Here is a 15549-nt window from a genome sequence, read left to right on the forward strand (position 1 = left end):
AAAAATGGCGGGGAAAAAAGGGACATGTTAGCCCAATTGTAAGAATATGGACACCATGATTCTTCTGCCAGCCTTCACTTAAGCGGAAAAGAGGGTGTCTTGGGTTTCATAGCAGCCATCTCTCCTCTTACTTTGCCAGCTTGATGTAACCTTGTTTATGGGAATCTTGGTCCCTCAGAGTTGAGATGGCCATTGTTTATAAACAGATACAACATTGGACCCCACCAGATAGGCCACTCCCCCTCCGCACAGCACCACCTGTGTGTCCCTGCCCCAGCTGCCACTGCTGAGGAAGTTCGAGGCCCTCTTCCACCCGCAGGCTACCACCTGCGCCTCATTCCTGGTGGCCAGTGGTAGGCGGTGGGTTTGTTCTTATTGTTTTATTGTATTGCCTGTATTTTAGTGTTATGTCTGTGACTGCTGTTGTTCTGTCTTCCCCCGCTGCCTGTTTGTGGTCCGTGCCAGTTTTCCTCCCTCTGTACCCCTCGCTGCCTCCGTGTCTCTGCCCGGTTTTTCCTTCTGTACTCCTCGCTGCCCCCGTGTCTCTCAGCCCGGTTTTCTCTTCTGTACCCCTCGCTGCCCCTGTGCCTCTCAGCCCGGTTTCCCCTTCTGTTCCTCTCGCTGCCCCCGTGCCTCTCTGCCCGGTTTTGCCTTCTGTTTCTCAGCTGCCCCTGTATTCTTGTGCCCTTTTTGCCTTTTGTGCCACTCGTTTTTTCCCTGTATTTCTGTGCCCTCTTGCCTTCTGTGACACTCATTTTTTTCCCTGTATTTCTGTGCCCTCTTGCCTTCTGTGACACTTGTTTTCCCTCTTTTTTTGTGCCCTTTTTGCCTTCTGTTCCCTTCATCACCCCTCACTGCCCCTGCTGTTGCATCCCCTGTGGCCCTGCCCCCATGACTGTCCACTCGCTACCCCCGCCTCCTGCCTCCCAGCTGCTCCTCCCTCCAACCTCCCCATATATGCCAGCCGCTGTGAGGCTGTGTAGCGGACGCGCGCAGCGGGTGCGCCTAAGGCAAGTCCGTCTGTGCCTGGACCGCGCCCAGTGCCAGAACTCCTGGCCCCCGCACATGCCACGACAACTGCCGCCACTGTGATGCCAGCACTCTGCACGCTCTCAACTCCAGATGGACCAATACCTGCTTCAAGGCCGCCCCAAAACGCACACACAGTCCCTTCACCTGCCGGAACTGCAGCTACATCAGCATCAGAGCTGACGAACCACCCGCCAAGAAAGACCTCGACCACCTCTGATGCATACTACTGAACATCCGCTCCACACGCAAACACGCCGTCGAGCTCTGAGACCTGCTCAACACAACATCCCTGGACGTCGCCTTCCTGACAGAGACCTGGTTGAACTACTTCTCCGCACCCGACATCGCCATAGCCATCCCAGACGGCTACAAGATCACCCGCAGAGACGGCACCAACGGAGTCGGAGGAGGAATTGATATCATCCACAAGAACAGCATCAGGGTCTCGACTAGCACCAACGACGCACTCAGCACTGCCGAACACATGCACTTCCAGATCCACAGAGACCCTAACTCCACCCTCAGATACACCCTCGTCTACCGACCCCTCGGACCCCGTCCCTAGTTCAGCGACTCCATCTCTGACTTCATCAGCACGCACGCCCTGACCTCCACGACTACATCCTCCTCGGAGACCTGAACTTTCACCTTGAGAACAACAACGACAACAACTCCACAACCCTGATCGATAACCTCACCAACCTCGGACTGAAGCAACTCGTCAAAATGGCCACCCACTCCGCCGGCTACACGCTCGACCCCGTCTTCTCCTCAAGCCCACACGTCTCCGTCAGCCACACCACCGAACTTCTCTGGAGCAAAATCTATGAACACCAACTACATGCAAACCTCGTTCTCAGCCCACCCACCGAAACCTCCAACACCCACGACTGCGCCAACACTCTCGCCCTGCTGAAGACACCCCCATGCAGAGACACTAGCAAGAGGGCCAGCTGGTTCACCCCAGAACTCCTTGCCTCCAAGCAAGCCTGCCCGAAACTAGAGAAGGAATGGCAAAGTGAACAAACTCCGGACAGCCACGCAGCACACAAGGACGCAATTCGCAACCACCACCACCTCATCAGGGCGGCCAAGAGGACCTCCTTCAAAGACCTCCTCGACAACAATGCACACAATAGCAAGGAGCTCTTTAACATCGTGAAGGAACTCTCCAACCCCAGCTCCAACACCAATAACATCCCACCGTCGCAAGCCCTGTGCACCTCCCTCGCCACCTTCTTCCATCGTAAGATAGCAGACACCACGACAGCTTCAACACCCAGACAGCCCCAACAGACAAGTACACAACAGACCCTCTACTCACCATCGACCACGACGCCCGACTAGCATGGGCCAGCGTGAGTGTCGATGACACCATCAAGACCATGAGCACAATCCACTCCAGCTCTCTGTCAGACCCATTCCTGCACCACGTCTTCAACAAAGCAATCAGCTCCATCGCACCCTACATGCACAACATCATCAATCTCTCCCTCGAGACTGTGACCTTCCCAGACAGCTGGAAACACGTAGAGATCAACGCCCTACTCAAAAAACCTAAAGCAGACCCAAGAGACCTCAGGAACTTCCGGCCCATCTCTCTGCTCCCCTTCCCGGCCAAGGTCATCGAGAAAATCTTAAACAGACAGCTAACCTGATACCTCGCAGAAAACACAATCCTGGACCCTTCCCACTCAGCGTTCCGCAGCAACCACAGCACCAAGACTGTCCTCATCGCCGCCACTGATGACATCAGGACCCTGCTGGAGAGACCGCAGCACTCATCCTCCTAGACCTCTCCGCCACCTTCGACACCCTCTGCCACCGCACTATACGTGCACGCCTCCACACCGCAAGGCTCTGGAATGGACCACCTCCTTCCTCTCCGGCAGAACCCAGAGCGTCCGGCTCCCCCCATTCCGTGCCAAAGCCTTCGAGATCATCTGTGGCGTACCCCAGGGATCCTCCCTCAGCCCGACACTGTTCAACATTTACATTGCCCCACTCGCACAAGTCGCCCGACAGCACGACCTCAACATAATCTCCTATACCGACGACACTCAACTGATCCTCTCCCTCACCAAGGACCTCATCACCGCCAAAGCCAACCTCCACGAAGATGTGAAGGCCGTCACCGACTGGATGAAGATCAGCCGTCTGAAGCTGAATGCTGACAAGACGGAGGTCCTCATCCTCGGCTTCAACCCTTCAGCCTGGGACGACTCCTGGTGGCCGATGGCACTGGGGGCAGCCCGACACCCACCGACCACACACGCAACCTGGGAATCATCCTCGACTCAATGTTCTCAATGACTAAGCAAGTTAACGCCGTCTCCTCCTCCCGCTTCGACACCCTCCGCATGCTTCGCAAGATCTACAGATGGATCCCGACAGATACAAGAAAGACAGTCACCCAGGCCCTCGTCAGCAGCAGACTCGACTACGGAAACGCCCTCTACGCGGGAGCCCTGACCAAGCTCATCAAACGACTACAACATATCCAAAACACCTCGGCACAACGGATCTTTGACGTACCACAACACGGCCACATCACCCCCACTTGAGAAACCTGCACTGGCTCCCCGTCAACAAGAGGATATCCTAAAGGTTAGTTATGGGAGTAAGATATTGGGCCACATTGGGGTAGGGGCAGTGGAAAGTGCTGAAAACTCTTTCCTGCGACTGCCCTTTCTGTCCCACAAAGCACCCTGTTTTATGTCGTGCAGAGTTTAGGATGCCTTTCCTCTCAGATTTACTGGCTTTCCGTCCCCTGGAATTGTGGCTTAATATTTGGGCTAAGCAAGAAAATACACTTAGCAAAGACGTCCTATGGGAATGCCTTTCACTTGACCATGTTTTAAGCATCTGATGGCTCCAGTATATAAGAGTTGGACTCCAGGGTAGGTAGGAACTATTCATAAACCCTAAGCGTATTTCTAAGAGGGACCTTTCTCTGGTCAAAGAGTGTTTTTTTAAGAATAAACCGCTGTGAAAAAGAGGGAAATGAGCTGTATAAGCCTAGTGTGTGAAAATACATTGTGTTAAAAACTGCACCAACCACCAAACCTTATCTTCTAGGGCTTAAAAGCATCCATGATCATTTTCTATTGACCCGGTTTCAGTTCAACCTCTTCTATTACCTCTTGGCACACCCTTGCGGCTCCCACAGAGGCCTGTGCCTCATGCCCTGCGGCTGCAACAGTGAGTCTCCTCAGGACCTGATGCACTTTATTTTCTGTCGTTTTTATGCTGTCCCTAGAAAGTTATTTATTATTCCCATTCTCAAAAAAGCAGGTTTTAGGAGGGTGAGACCAGCTCTTATCTTTTTACAACTCCTCTCTAATGACACTGTTTTTCTTACGCTTAACTTTTTACGGGTCACTGTTAGACGCAGGTCAAGCTCTGATTAACTTCTGTACTGTAATTCATGAATTTGTATCTTGTGTTTTGATTAACTTGGACATATTATATTTGTCAATCTGTAACTTGGAAGATGTTTTATCATTTTATGTATGACTTTTATGGTTTTCTTTTATAAAACTGAATAAAGTTTGTTGATAATAATCACTAGGGGATTCATTTACAGGGTAGCATGGTATACCTCACAATAACTCCAGGAGTCACAGTAGACACAATGTACATTGCTTGTTCCCCTTAATATCAACCTTACATGTACCGCCAATCACCTGCCCAAACCTCTCCCTGCTGATGCCAATGTGGTGCTCCGTCATCCCACAGACCATCTTTGAAAGTACCCATACAATAAAAATGCTGCAGTTGTAAATACATATCAACTACCATTTGTTGTGTTTGAAACATTTTCTTGAATATTAAAACCTAATAAACATAAGCTGATTATTAAAGCAAAACAAAACATCAGTTGCATACACATAAGAGACAAAAGTTGTACATAAAAATCAACAGACTGTAACACAACAAAGTTATGTAGAGCACAATTCTTAATTTCGGGCAATCTTTAAAGTTCAACGATAGAAACGTGCATGAAGAACAGGAAAGAAAAGAAAGAAGGTGGGATACAGTGGTTTCATTAATGTAATGCTTCCTACATATAGAAAACCAAATACTAATTATTTTCCTTAAGCAATAAAGTCCTCACATTAAAATACTAAGAGAAATATATTGAACAATGAACATTTCATGTGAAATTTGAATTCAATTTGAATATTTTAACCTCCTCAGCATTATTTGCCTCATGATTACAACCTGAATGCTTCCTGGAAAGGAACCGCCTCATGGGGTTCAAAATCACATCTTTTCCAACAATAGGATTCAAATGATGAACTTGAATTTCAATTCAATTTATTGACTTAGGCCTTTTTTGGAGATCAACAATTTTAAATATATACAAAATCCACACACTTTTGTAAAATGTAAATGTCATATTTTAAAAGAGTTCAAACAGACCCAGCACGAGCTCAACGAAAAATAGAAGATAAGTGAATTGTACTTAGAGAAAATGTGCTGATAAGTAATCTATTGATGTAAAATACAGTGGTCAGGCAAAGCTTGAGGATCTAATCTATTCAGATTTTAACTCCATAGTTTACTACATCAGAATACTTGAAGATCCATCTCTCAGATCAGTTCTATTACAGTTTTAGTTGCGATAACACTAATAGAGATCATTGATAAAAAGATTTTAAAAGCCATGGGTGGAATTGATCCTTGGTCTAAATCTGGAGTATTGTCTGCAATAGAAACCAGTACAAACAGATTAAATCTAAAAGGATTGAATATGTTTATTATAGTGGTTTAGAGTAAACCCAGAAGACACTCATTGTTCCTGAAACTCAGAAAATTTATCTAAAAATTATGATTACATCCTATTTTATGTCCATAGACTGCTTTAGCTGCTTTCCTGTTTAAATGACAACATTTGCAAATATATTTAACAAAACATTAAAGCTGGATGTCAGAAATTCTGTCTTTAAGTATTGTGTAAGAGTTATGCGTAATGGTTTTTATTTGATCTGAAGCAACACTAACACTAAATAGGTACGTGCACAGGTTATCATTAAACTAACATTATTAGCAAACTAGGGAATTGAGAAACATGGCCTCATGTACCAAGGGTTTTATTGTTCACAAATCCACTGGTTCAGTATTTCACAGAGTTTGCAAATGTTAAACCCCTTTTTAAAATGTACTAAGCCAATTTAACAATTCGGATTTCGAAAGTGGAATGTTAGTGTCCCTTCTGAATATTTAATACATATTTAATACATCCTTAAGGTATGTATCAAGCTTTGAAACCATATGTGGGCTGAAAAACAGTAACAGGATGTAGTAACCCAAGGGGACATTTGTGAATCTGAAAGTAAAATGGGCTGCCTTTATTTAAAAGCAATCACAGACACAGTAGTGTGCTGATTCTACAAGCAACCACTTTTACCAAATGGATTATTAGAACATGAAACTCAGTATTTCCTATATTGCTGAAATTTAGTCTCTAATATTTTTGTCATGTGGTGTAAATATTTGTTCCTGTTATTTCCCATTTCAATATTGTCATGAAATGTACCTATTCTGTTTGTTTCTGGCTTTCCCCTCCTGTATTAGGCTTTAGTACAGTGTGAATTCTCTCATGTGAAGTGACATTGTATCTGACATTCAGAACACTCATACTGCTTTTTTTCCCCCATGTTAGTTTGCTCATGACAAGTAATTTGTAACCAAAACTTTGCTTGCATTTCGAGCACTCATAAGGTTTTTCCCCAGAGTGGGATCTCTCATGAAGCATAACACTGTCTTTCAGATTCAACTTTTTATGGCATAAGGATTTGCTCTAGTGTGGAGTTTCTCATGGTGAGATAGCGTTTTTCTCAGCAGTTTTTCTGGCATAGAACACTCATGAGGTTTTTCATCAGTATGGAGTCGCTTATTGTGAGAAAGTGCCATCTTTCTTGCATTGGTATGCCCCCACTTTTTGCTGAATTGCTGATGTGCTTTGACTGAGTGTGCCCTGGGCTCCTGCCAATCAGGTGTCCCGGGCCTGTGTTCCTTCCCTAAAACTGTATTGAAGCTGAAACACAATTGGCATCTCTGGTCACATGTCAGCCCCTGGTAAATGGTACCCTAGGCATTGTGACCAGAGAAGACCCCTAAGGGCTGCAGCACTTCTTGTGCCACCCTTAGGGGCCCTGCACCCTGACACCCACACACTGCCTTTGCAGACTGAGTGGCCTGGTGCAGAACTAACCAAAGAGTCGACATGGTACACATTCCTGTGTGCCATGCCCACACACCCACTGCCCTGGCATACATCAGTCACCCCTCTAGCGGGGTGCCCTCTGCCAGTAGTGTGGGCACAGATGCAGGAGTCCTGTGCCCCCTACAGTGCCCAGGTCCACTCCTGGGACCTGTAAGTGCAGTGCTGCCATTAAGAGTATATGATGCTGGGAGGGTGTCATTACGAACTCCACAGCACCATAATGGCTACAATGAAGACTGTTTTAGTTTAGTTTAGTTTATTTGTTTAGCACAGTTAATTAAAACCATTGCTGTGAAATATCCATATTAGCACAATTATCACATCAAGAAACAAAACCAAAGAAATACACTGTCATTTTACAAAAAATCTATACATTTAAAAACAATTTTAAAACTACTAGTGTTAAGTTACTATTGAAGTCCAAAAAGTGAAAAGATTAGAACAAGAGGTGCTAGACAAGGGGACGAAAAAAGTCAGTAATACGTTTTTGGGGGTGGAGGGGGGGCAGGAAGCATAGGAGCCGAGGAAGGTGAAAAGAAGTTTGCCAAGAGTCTCACAAACTTTCCAACCCTGGCAAGCGCTTGAATATCTGTGGAGGTAAAACACAGAGCCGTCGCCTCCCAGCATGACCTAGTGCCCCATTTTAAAAATAAAGGTTTTAATAAATGCCTTCTGGGGCCATCCATAGCGGGGCAACAACACAGTAGGTGCGGCCATGATTCTTTGTGGTATGAGCACAGTCTGCAGGGCCCCCCCCTCCTTTGAAGGAGCCCATCTGTAGGACGCCGTAGAGCACAGGCCTAGAAGGCGCATAGACAATATGTTCTTCGGTGCCACTGCGTTCAGGTTTTCCAGTAGATAGAATTGCGGTACCCCAGGCTGGTATGAGACATTCAAGGGAAGCAAGACAGTTGGTGTGTTTAAAGCCTGAAGGTCCATCCGATGGGAAATTAGTTTTGCCTGCTTATTTATGACTTTTTTCCACACTGAGTATGGAATTGTGTCTGAGATTAGCAGGGAGCTGTCAATCTCTAATGATTTAATGGCCTTTGTCGTTTGACGGTTCCATGGGTTTCCAGGGCTGGTAAAGATCTCTTTTAGGCAGAATTTTAGGGTGGTATCTGCTGCTTTTGATGACCTTATAAAATATTTCAATGTATCTGCCTCGCAGTAGATGGACTGCCTTTGTAGTCCCAGCTCCAAGCGTAGTCTTGTTCTCTGAATGAATTTCGTGAGATGAAAGATTTTTTTGTAAATGGAAACTTGGGCATGGTCAAGGCAGACACAGCATGCACCGGGAAAGGCCTGATGTCCATAGTTCAAGGCGGGGAGTAGTGTGGCTTTGATCACTTTCAAGATAGGTTCTGCAGAGGGGCTGCTCAGAGACTGATTCAAACGAGTCAGGGAGTATGTTATTGCAGAAGTGGAGAAGTGTGGCTCACTGGTTAGAAGCGGCATACCCTGAAGCAGAGGCCGGCCCGGGACCAGGGTTCAATTCCCGACGCGGCAGGGTCTTGGGTCAATATCCGCGGACTCGATAATTCTCACTTAGGTGCCTACGCTAACCATGGGTCCCACTCTGCAACTCTGGGCAATAGCTTGCTTAATCTCCACAACGGCCCTAGCAACGCCTGAGATGCCTGGCTTCACCTTGGGGTGCCCTCTCACAGGGAAAGCCAGGACGGGTTCCCCAGCGGTATACAGCGCCAGGACGCCACGTAACGAGGTAACAGTGTGCTTTACAAGTATACATACATTACATTACATTACATGCTCTTTTTTTCATGGCAGCTAAATGAGCTGTTGATCTTGAGGTCTCGCAGAACCATACTCCTAAGTAATTGTATTTTGCTGTTGAGTTGATCGTTGCCGGCCCAATGTGCCACCTTAAACTTCTCTTGTTCTTACAACGGCCGAATATCATCACCTTGGTCTTTTCTTGGTTGATTTTTAGCACGTTTGCCGTATTATATGTATGAAGCTTACTTAATGCTCGTTGGAGCCCCGTTTTTGTCTGGTCCATTATGACAATATCGCCAGCATACTGGAAAATATGCAGATCCCGTTTTGCAGGACCCAGCTTTGGCGGGAGTAAATTGCTTTTCTTCACATATGTTCCCAGATCGGCAGTATAGAGATTGAAGAAAAGCGGGACGAGAACACAGCCCTGCTTCAAACCGTCTCCAATGGCAATTTTTCTGGAGACTGTCTTGGGGCCAGTTTTAATTCGCACCCAGGGGTTCTTGTGCAGGGAGATAAGGGCTCCTAGCAGGTTGTGTGGAATCCCGATTTGTCCAGTTTCCTCCATAGAATGTCGCGAGCCACTTTATCGAAGGCTGCGCTGTAGTCAATAAAGCAGCAATATAGTGGAAGATGATTTTTTTGTGCCGCCTGCTGACTCAGGAAAGCCAAAATTGTGATGTTGTCTATGGTGGATGCTGAGGAGCGAAACCCTGTTTGAAAGTAAGGTAGAATATTGTTTTCGGCTACCCAGTCTTCTAAGAGCTTGAGAAGACACCGGGCATATGCCTTCGCCTCAAAATCTAGTAAGGCAATAAGTCGGTAGTTTGCTGGGAGCATAGGGTTTTCTTTCTTAAAAATGGGGCATAAAATCGAGCCGAGCAAAGAGACTGGTAGCTGACCGGTCATAAACACGTTGTTAAATAATGAGGCAAGAAGTTTGGCCCACTCTGCCAAGGCACATTTAAAAACCCCTGCTGGAAGGTCATTACGCCCGGGGGCCCCGTCGTTTTTCATTGCCTTCAGAAATTTGGAGACTTGGGCTGCAGAGGTCAGCTCATGGGGTTCAGTCAGCGTTGGATCGACATTATCTCTTAAATCGGTCGCCACGAAGTCCGACGTGTCTCTGCCGTATAGTTGAATTACATGCTGGGCCCAGACTTCTTCACAGACTGCGTTCCCTCTGTTGTGATTCGACGAGCGGAGCTTGTTCATATTCCAGAACTGGGATAGGTTCTTGCCCTGTAACAGTGCGAATATTTTTATCCACTCTTTTTGTTCTTTTAATCTCTTCGCAGCCCATACTGATTTTCTGAAGGATTTGCGCAGTAATGCCATATTGTAGGCCGAGCGCGCTGTGCCATTCAATTTGTGCAGACGCACAGCCCTCCTGAGGGCTTTTCTTTTGGTGGTTAGCTCTGGGTCATTGATCCGCTTCGGGCATAGCTCGTAAGACTTTTGTTGGGCCTCAGTTCCCGTTAAGAGAATTTGCAATTTTCTAATTGCGCTGTCCCACCGAAGATGTAAGTCCGTTGAAGAGCTAGGCCTAAAATTTGGAGTCTCTCCTGTAAGCCAAGTGCTCACCTTGGTAGAACCTGATGAATCTCATTTGATTTTCCTGACTAAAGTGTGGAATTCAGCTTGCATTGTGTGCCCCGCAGCTGTTATTTCTGCGGCGGCTGGCACTAACAATTCAATTGTTACCGTTAAGGGGTTGTGGTCACTCTCGTGACTGTAAGGGACTTCCATCCTAGTTATTTTGTTTCCTAAAAATGGTGAGAGGAAAATATAGTCAATTGTAGAGATGTTTTTGAAGGTTGGAGGAAGACTGACAAGTTTGATATCAAACTTCTCAGCACATTAAACCCACACTTCTAAGTGTGGAGTTTAGGAACTTTAAAATATTCACCTAAAATCAGCCGAACAACGAATTTCAATTTACTCACCTGTTTTCAGGAGGGACCTCAGTGCTGCACTTGCAACCATCTCTACCTCTGAATCTTTTCTGACATTTAAAGCACTAATCGTTTTTTTCCCCAGTGTGGATTCTCACATGTTCGGTGAGATTAGATTTACGGCTGAAATACTTTTGGCATTCGGAGCACTGATAAGGCTTTTCCCCAGTGTGGATTCTTATGTGCTGAGTGAGAATGCTTTTTTCACTGAAACATTTCTGGCATTCAAAGCACTGATAAGGTTTTTCCCCAGTGTGGGTTCTTATATGCTGAGTGAGACGGCTTTTTTCACTGAAACATTTGTCGCATTCAATGCACTGATAACGTTTTACCCCAGTGTGGGTCCTTGTATGTTTAGTGAGTCTTCTTTTGTCACTGAAACATTTCTGGCATTCAGAGCACTGATAAGGTTTTTCCCCAGTGTGGAATCTCAAATGTGCAGTTAGAAGTGATTTAAGTCTGAAATCTTTTGGGCATTCAGAGCACTGATAAGGTTTTTCCCCAGTGTGGGTTCTTATATGCTGAGTGAGACTGAGTTTGTTTCTGAAACATTTCTGACATTCAGAGCATGGATAAGGTTTTTCCCCAGTGTGGGTTATTGTATGTTGAGAAAGACTTCTTTTGTCTCTGAAATTTTTCTGGCATTCAGAGCACTGATAAGGTTTTTCCCCAGTGTGGGTTCTTGTATGCCGATTGAGACAGCTTTTTTCACTGAAACATTTGTGGCATTCAGTGCACTGATAACGTTTTTCCCCAGCGTGGATCTTTGTATGCCGTGTGAGACTACTTTTTACACTGAAACATATCTGGCATTCAGAGCACTGATAAGGTTGTTCCACAGAATGGGTTATTGCATGTCGAGAAAGACTTTGTGTGTTATAAAACCTTTCCTGGCATTTAGAGCACTGATAAGGTTTTTCTCCAGTGTGGAATCTCAAATGTGCAGTTAGAAGTGATTTAAGTTTGAAATGTTTTGGGCATTCAGAGCACTGATAAGGGTTTTCCCCAGAGTGAATTCTTGTATGTTCAGTGAGTCTGATTTTGTAACTGAAACATTTCTGGCATTCAGAGCACTGAAAAGGTTTATCCCCAGTGTGGGTTCTTCTATGCCGAGTGAGACTGTTTTTGTCAATGAAACATTTCTGGCAATCCGTACACTGATAAGGTTTTTCCCCAGTGTGGGTTTTCATATGCAGCATGAGATGGCTTTTTTCACTGAAACATTTCTGACATTCAGAGCACTGATAAGGTTTTTCCCCAGTGTGGGTTCTTGTATGCCGATTGAGACAGCTTTTTTCACTGAAACATTTATGGCATTCAGTGCACTGATAACGTTTTTCCCCAGCGTGGATCTTTGTATGCCGTGTGAGACTACTTTTTACACTGAAACATATCTGGCATTCAGAGCACTGATAAGGTTTTTCCCCAGTGTGGGTTCTTGTATGCCGTGCGAGAGTGCTTTGATCACTGAAACATTTCTGGCATTCAGAGCACTGATAAGGTTTTTCCACAGCGTGGGTTATTACATGTCGAGAAAGACTTTGTTTGTTACAAAAACTTTCCTGGCATTCAGAGCACTGATAAGGTTTTTCCCCAGAGTGGACTCTCATATGTTCAGTGAAATAAGATTTACGGCAGAAACTTTTTGGGCATTCAGAGCACAGGTAAGGTTTTTCCACAGAGTGGGTTAATGCATGTCGATATAAACTCGGTTTGATACTAAACCTTTTCTGGCATTCAGAGCACTCATAAGGTTTTTCCCCAGTGTGGATCCTCATATGCTCAGTGAGATAAGATTTACGGCTGAAACTTTTTTGGCATACAAAGCACTGAGAGAGTTTTTTCCCAGGGTGCATTCTGTCAAATTCTGTGAGATGAGATTTATGCCTGTATCTTTTTTGGCACAGGTATCTTTATTCCCCAACTTCGGTTATTTTGCCTTGATTGAGGCGGGCTTGAACACTGAATTTGTTCTCACAGCCCGTGTTTTTATAAGGTGTATTCCTAGAGTTAATATCTCTATGTTTAGTTTTCTCTTGCTTATATGCCACGGTAAAAGTTAACCCGATTTTACAGTCGGGCTTGTTTAGATAATGTTCAGCATTTATCTCTAAATGAAATTGTGTGTAATCTTCTCAACACTTAAATTGAGCAAGAAATGTGGGGAAGCAGCCCTATAACACCTGTTGAAATGTTTCTAGCAGATAATAGTCTTTAGGTTATAGTCTCTCCGGCAGCAACTTATTTTGTGACTGAAGTTTTTCTCAAATCTATTTGTATAGGTTCTTAGAAATGAAGTGATAAGGTGTTAGTCTGATATTTAATGATTAAACTGATAAGCACCTTTTTGCACTGACATAATGGCAGTAACTGAGGGTGTTAGAACGTGCACAGTACTTTTTTGGATCACCAGTCACAGAACATCATTTCCTTTTACCCTTTCTATGTTTGGTGTAAGGTTAAGGTTTGTAGTTATGAAGACGAGGTTTTATTTACATCAGATATAGCACAATGGTGCTCATTTAATCCATTTTTATATTTAACAGTTTAACATATCATCCTGCACAACAGATAATGTTGAGGCAATTTACATAGAATTACAGAACAGTACACAATAAAAAGGAAACAATCTGAGATGGTCATAGACACAATAAAGTGGTGAATTTTTAAGGTTTTTGCAAGAGTGAGCAGAGTGGGTCGTGGTGTTCTATCCAGAGGCAGATAGTCTCAAACTTGCGTAACTGGTTAAAAACGGTTGTCGAACAAAGGTGATTTTCAGCTTCGGAGTCTTCTTTCAGTGTCTTTTCTTTGATGGTATGCAGAAGAAACCTTTTCTTATAACTTTCTTTTATGCAGTGTGTGCTTCCTCTCTGGAATTACATGATGCTTTAGATGAACGTTATTCTGTGCACAGATATGACTTTGCTCTGGGTTAATGAAATGCAAAATGAGAGACTTGGCTTACAGGTATAGTACTTTCCTCACCTCCCACTTCCTCACCACACCTAGATTTTGGGAATTGTTTAAACGTAGAATGCTGGATGTCCTTCAGTTTTTCAAAATAACCCTTCTTATGGCATTGACATTCAGTTGCCCGGTGCTAAATCCTGCTTTCTTTGTCCGTAATTTCAATCACCTATAGTATTAAAATTAAATAGTTAATACATGTAAATTTCCAAAAATAATATTTACAAGCCAAATCAATGCAGAATTTTGAAAATGTTGAGCTGTTTTTCAGACAGAGCAGAGTGTAGAATGGTAGCCTGAAAGTACGTGGATGTAGGAGTGAGGATTTGTAGAATTTTCAACATTTTATTAAGTTCACAAAGGATACATGTACCCTATGGACTTGTAGCATAGAATCCAAAAGGCAGAAATTAAAGTCATATGGACTGGTACCAAACAGATATTTAAAAAAGAATACTATTAATTCATTTTTAATGTAGATTTCTGGTACGGGAATTTCCCCTCCACGGACAACAGTCATTTTTCCCTGTCCTGAGTTACCACCTACTTGTATCTGGTAGCCTGACTTTTGAGTTTTTGCGTGCGGCAGAGGCCAATCTATTGTGTGCTGCGAGGACTATGCCTAGACCATTCCCTCAACTACGGTCCAGAGTATGAATCAAGGGATAGGAAATTAAGGCGTACTTTCATGTGTTCACTTTATTCCACCTGATTATCAGTTGTTAGGTTTTTCTGCTCCTGGATTTACTGGGTGCAGAAAAACAGGACACCATTGTTTTCCAGACAGGAAAATTAGACTGAAAAGACGCACAAGACTCTGGGTGCAGCAGAAGCAGCCAAGACGTATGCTGTTTTTTTTACTAACTGGGGGAAACACACAATTCTTCCCTCTGTTAGAAAATGCTTTCCTCTTCCCTCCCTTGCTTCACCATTCTCCCCCCAACCAACCACATGCATATATATACCACCTGCTTAAAACACTTTGTTAATAAAAGCAGAAAAACACTATGAAATAGTGAATGGCATGTGGTTTGACAGGCAGAAGAATCTGTTCCTCGTGGCAACTACCCAGTTCATAGCATCAAACTTGTGACTGCACGTTACTGGGGTAAATCTACGACAAAGTAAAAAAAAATACGTGTAATTTTTCTGCCACCCCAGTACTGTGCAACTTCTAACAAGTGACTATGAGAGATCTTGGACCGGTCCTGTGACCTGGAGGGTCACACTAAGTGTGCCCTCATTTATGGCAGAGGACTGTCATGGGTTTAACAGCTAGAGCGGTGGTGGCAATGCACCCTGTTGTAAGGATCAATAGCCTGATGAGATCTTTGCATCATGGTCAGTGGAGTGGCTTTCTACTGACACACCCATGTAATGCTCCATTTCTATACCTGTGCCCAGACGTTTCGTTAACATCAAGTGCGTGTTTAAGGTGTTGGTGTGCGTAACATAAATGTAATGTGCGAGTGCGATAGAGTAAACTGCATCTCCTGCCTGCCAGTTGTGTATACAAGTGCGACCATCTATCCCTCTTTTATATCCTCATTCAAAGTCCTCTGTAACCAAGGAATAATGTGCTCTACAAAGTACTCAGGTGCCTGCTGTGCTACCAGGGATGGT

The 15549-nt window shown here is 44.6% G+C and overlaps 1 protein-coding gene across 1 annotated transcript in view; it reads right to left on the bottom strand.

Annotated features, from left to right (window-relative positions):
- LOC144805579 (uncharacterized) overlaps positions 1-15549 on the bottom strand; it is a 483457-nt gene that overhangs the window by 286939 nt on the left and 180969 nt on the right. Inside the window, 1 exon segment of the mRNA XM_078672106.1 lies at positions 11126-12371. Within this exon segment, the coding sequence (XP_078528232.1) occupies positions 11126-12371 (1246 nt within the window).

This window comes from Lissotriton helveticus, chromosome 1_2 (assembly GCF_964261635.1).
Source record: "Lissotriton helveticus chromosome 1_2, aLisHel1.1, whole genome shotgun sequence".
NCBI lineage: Eukaryota > Metazoa > Chordata > Amphibia > Caudata > Salamandridae > Lissotriton > Lissotriton helveticus.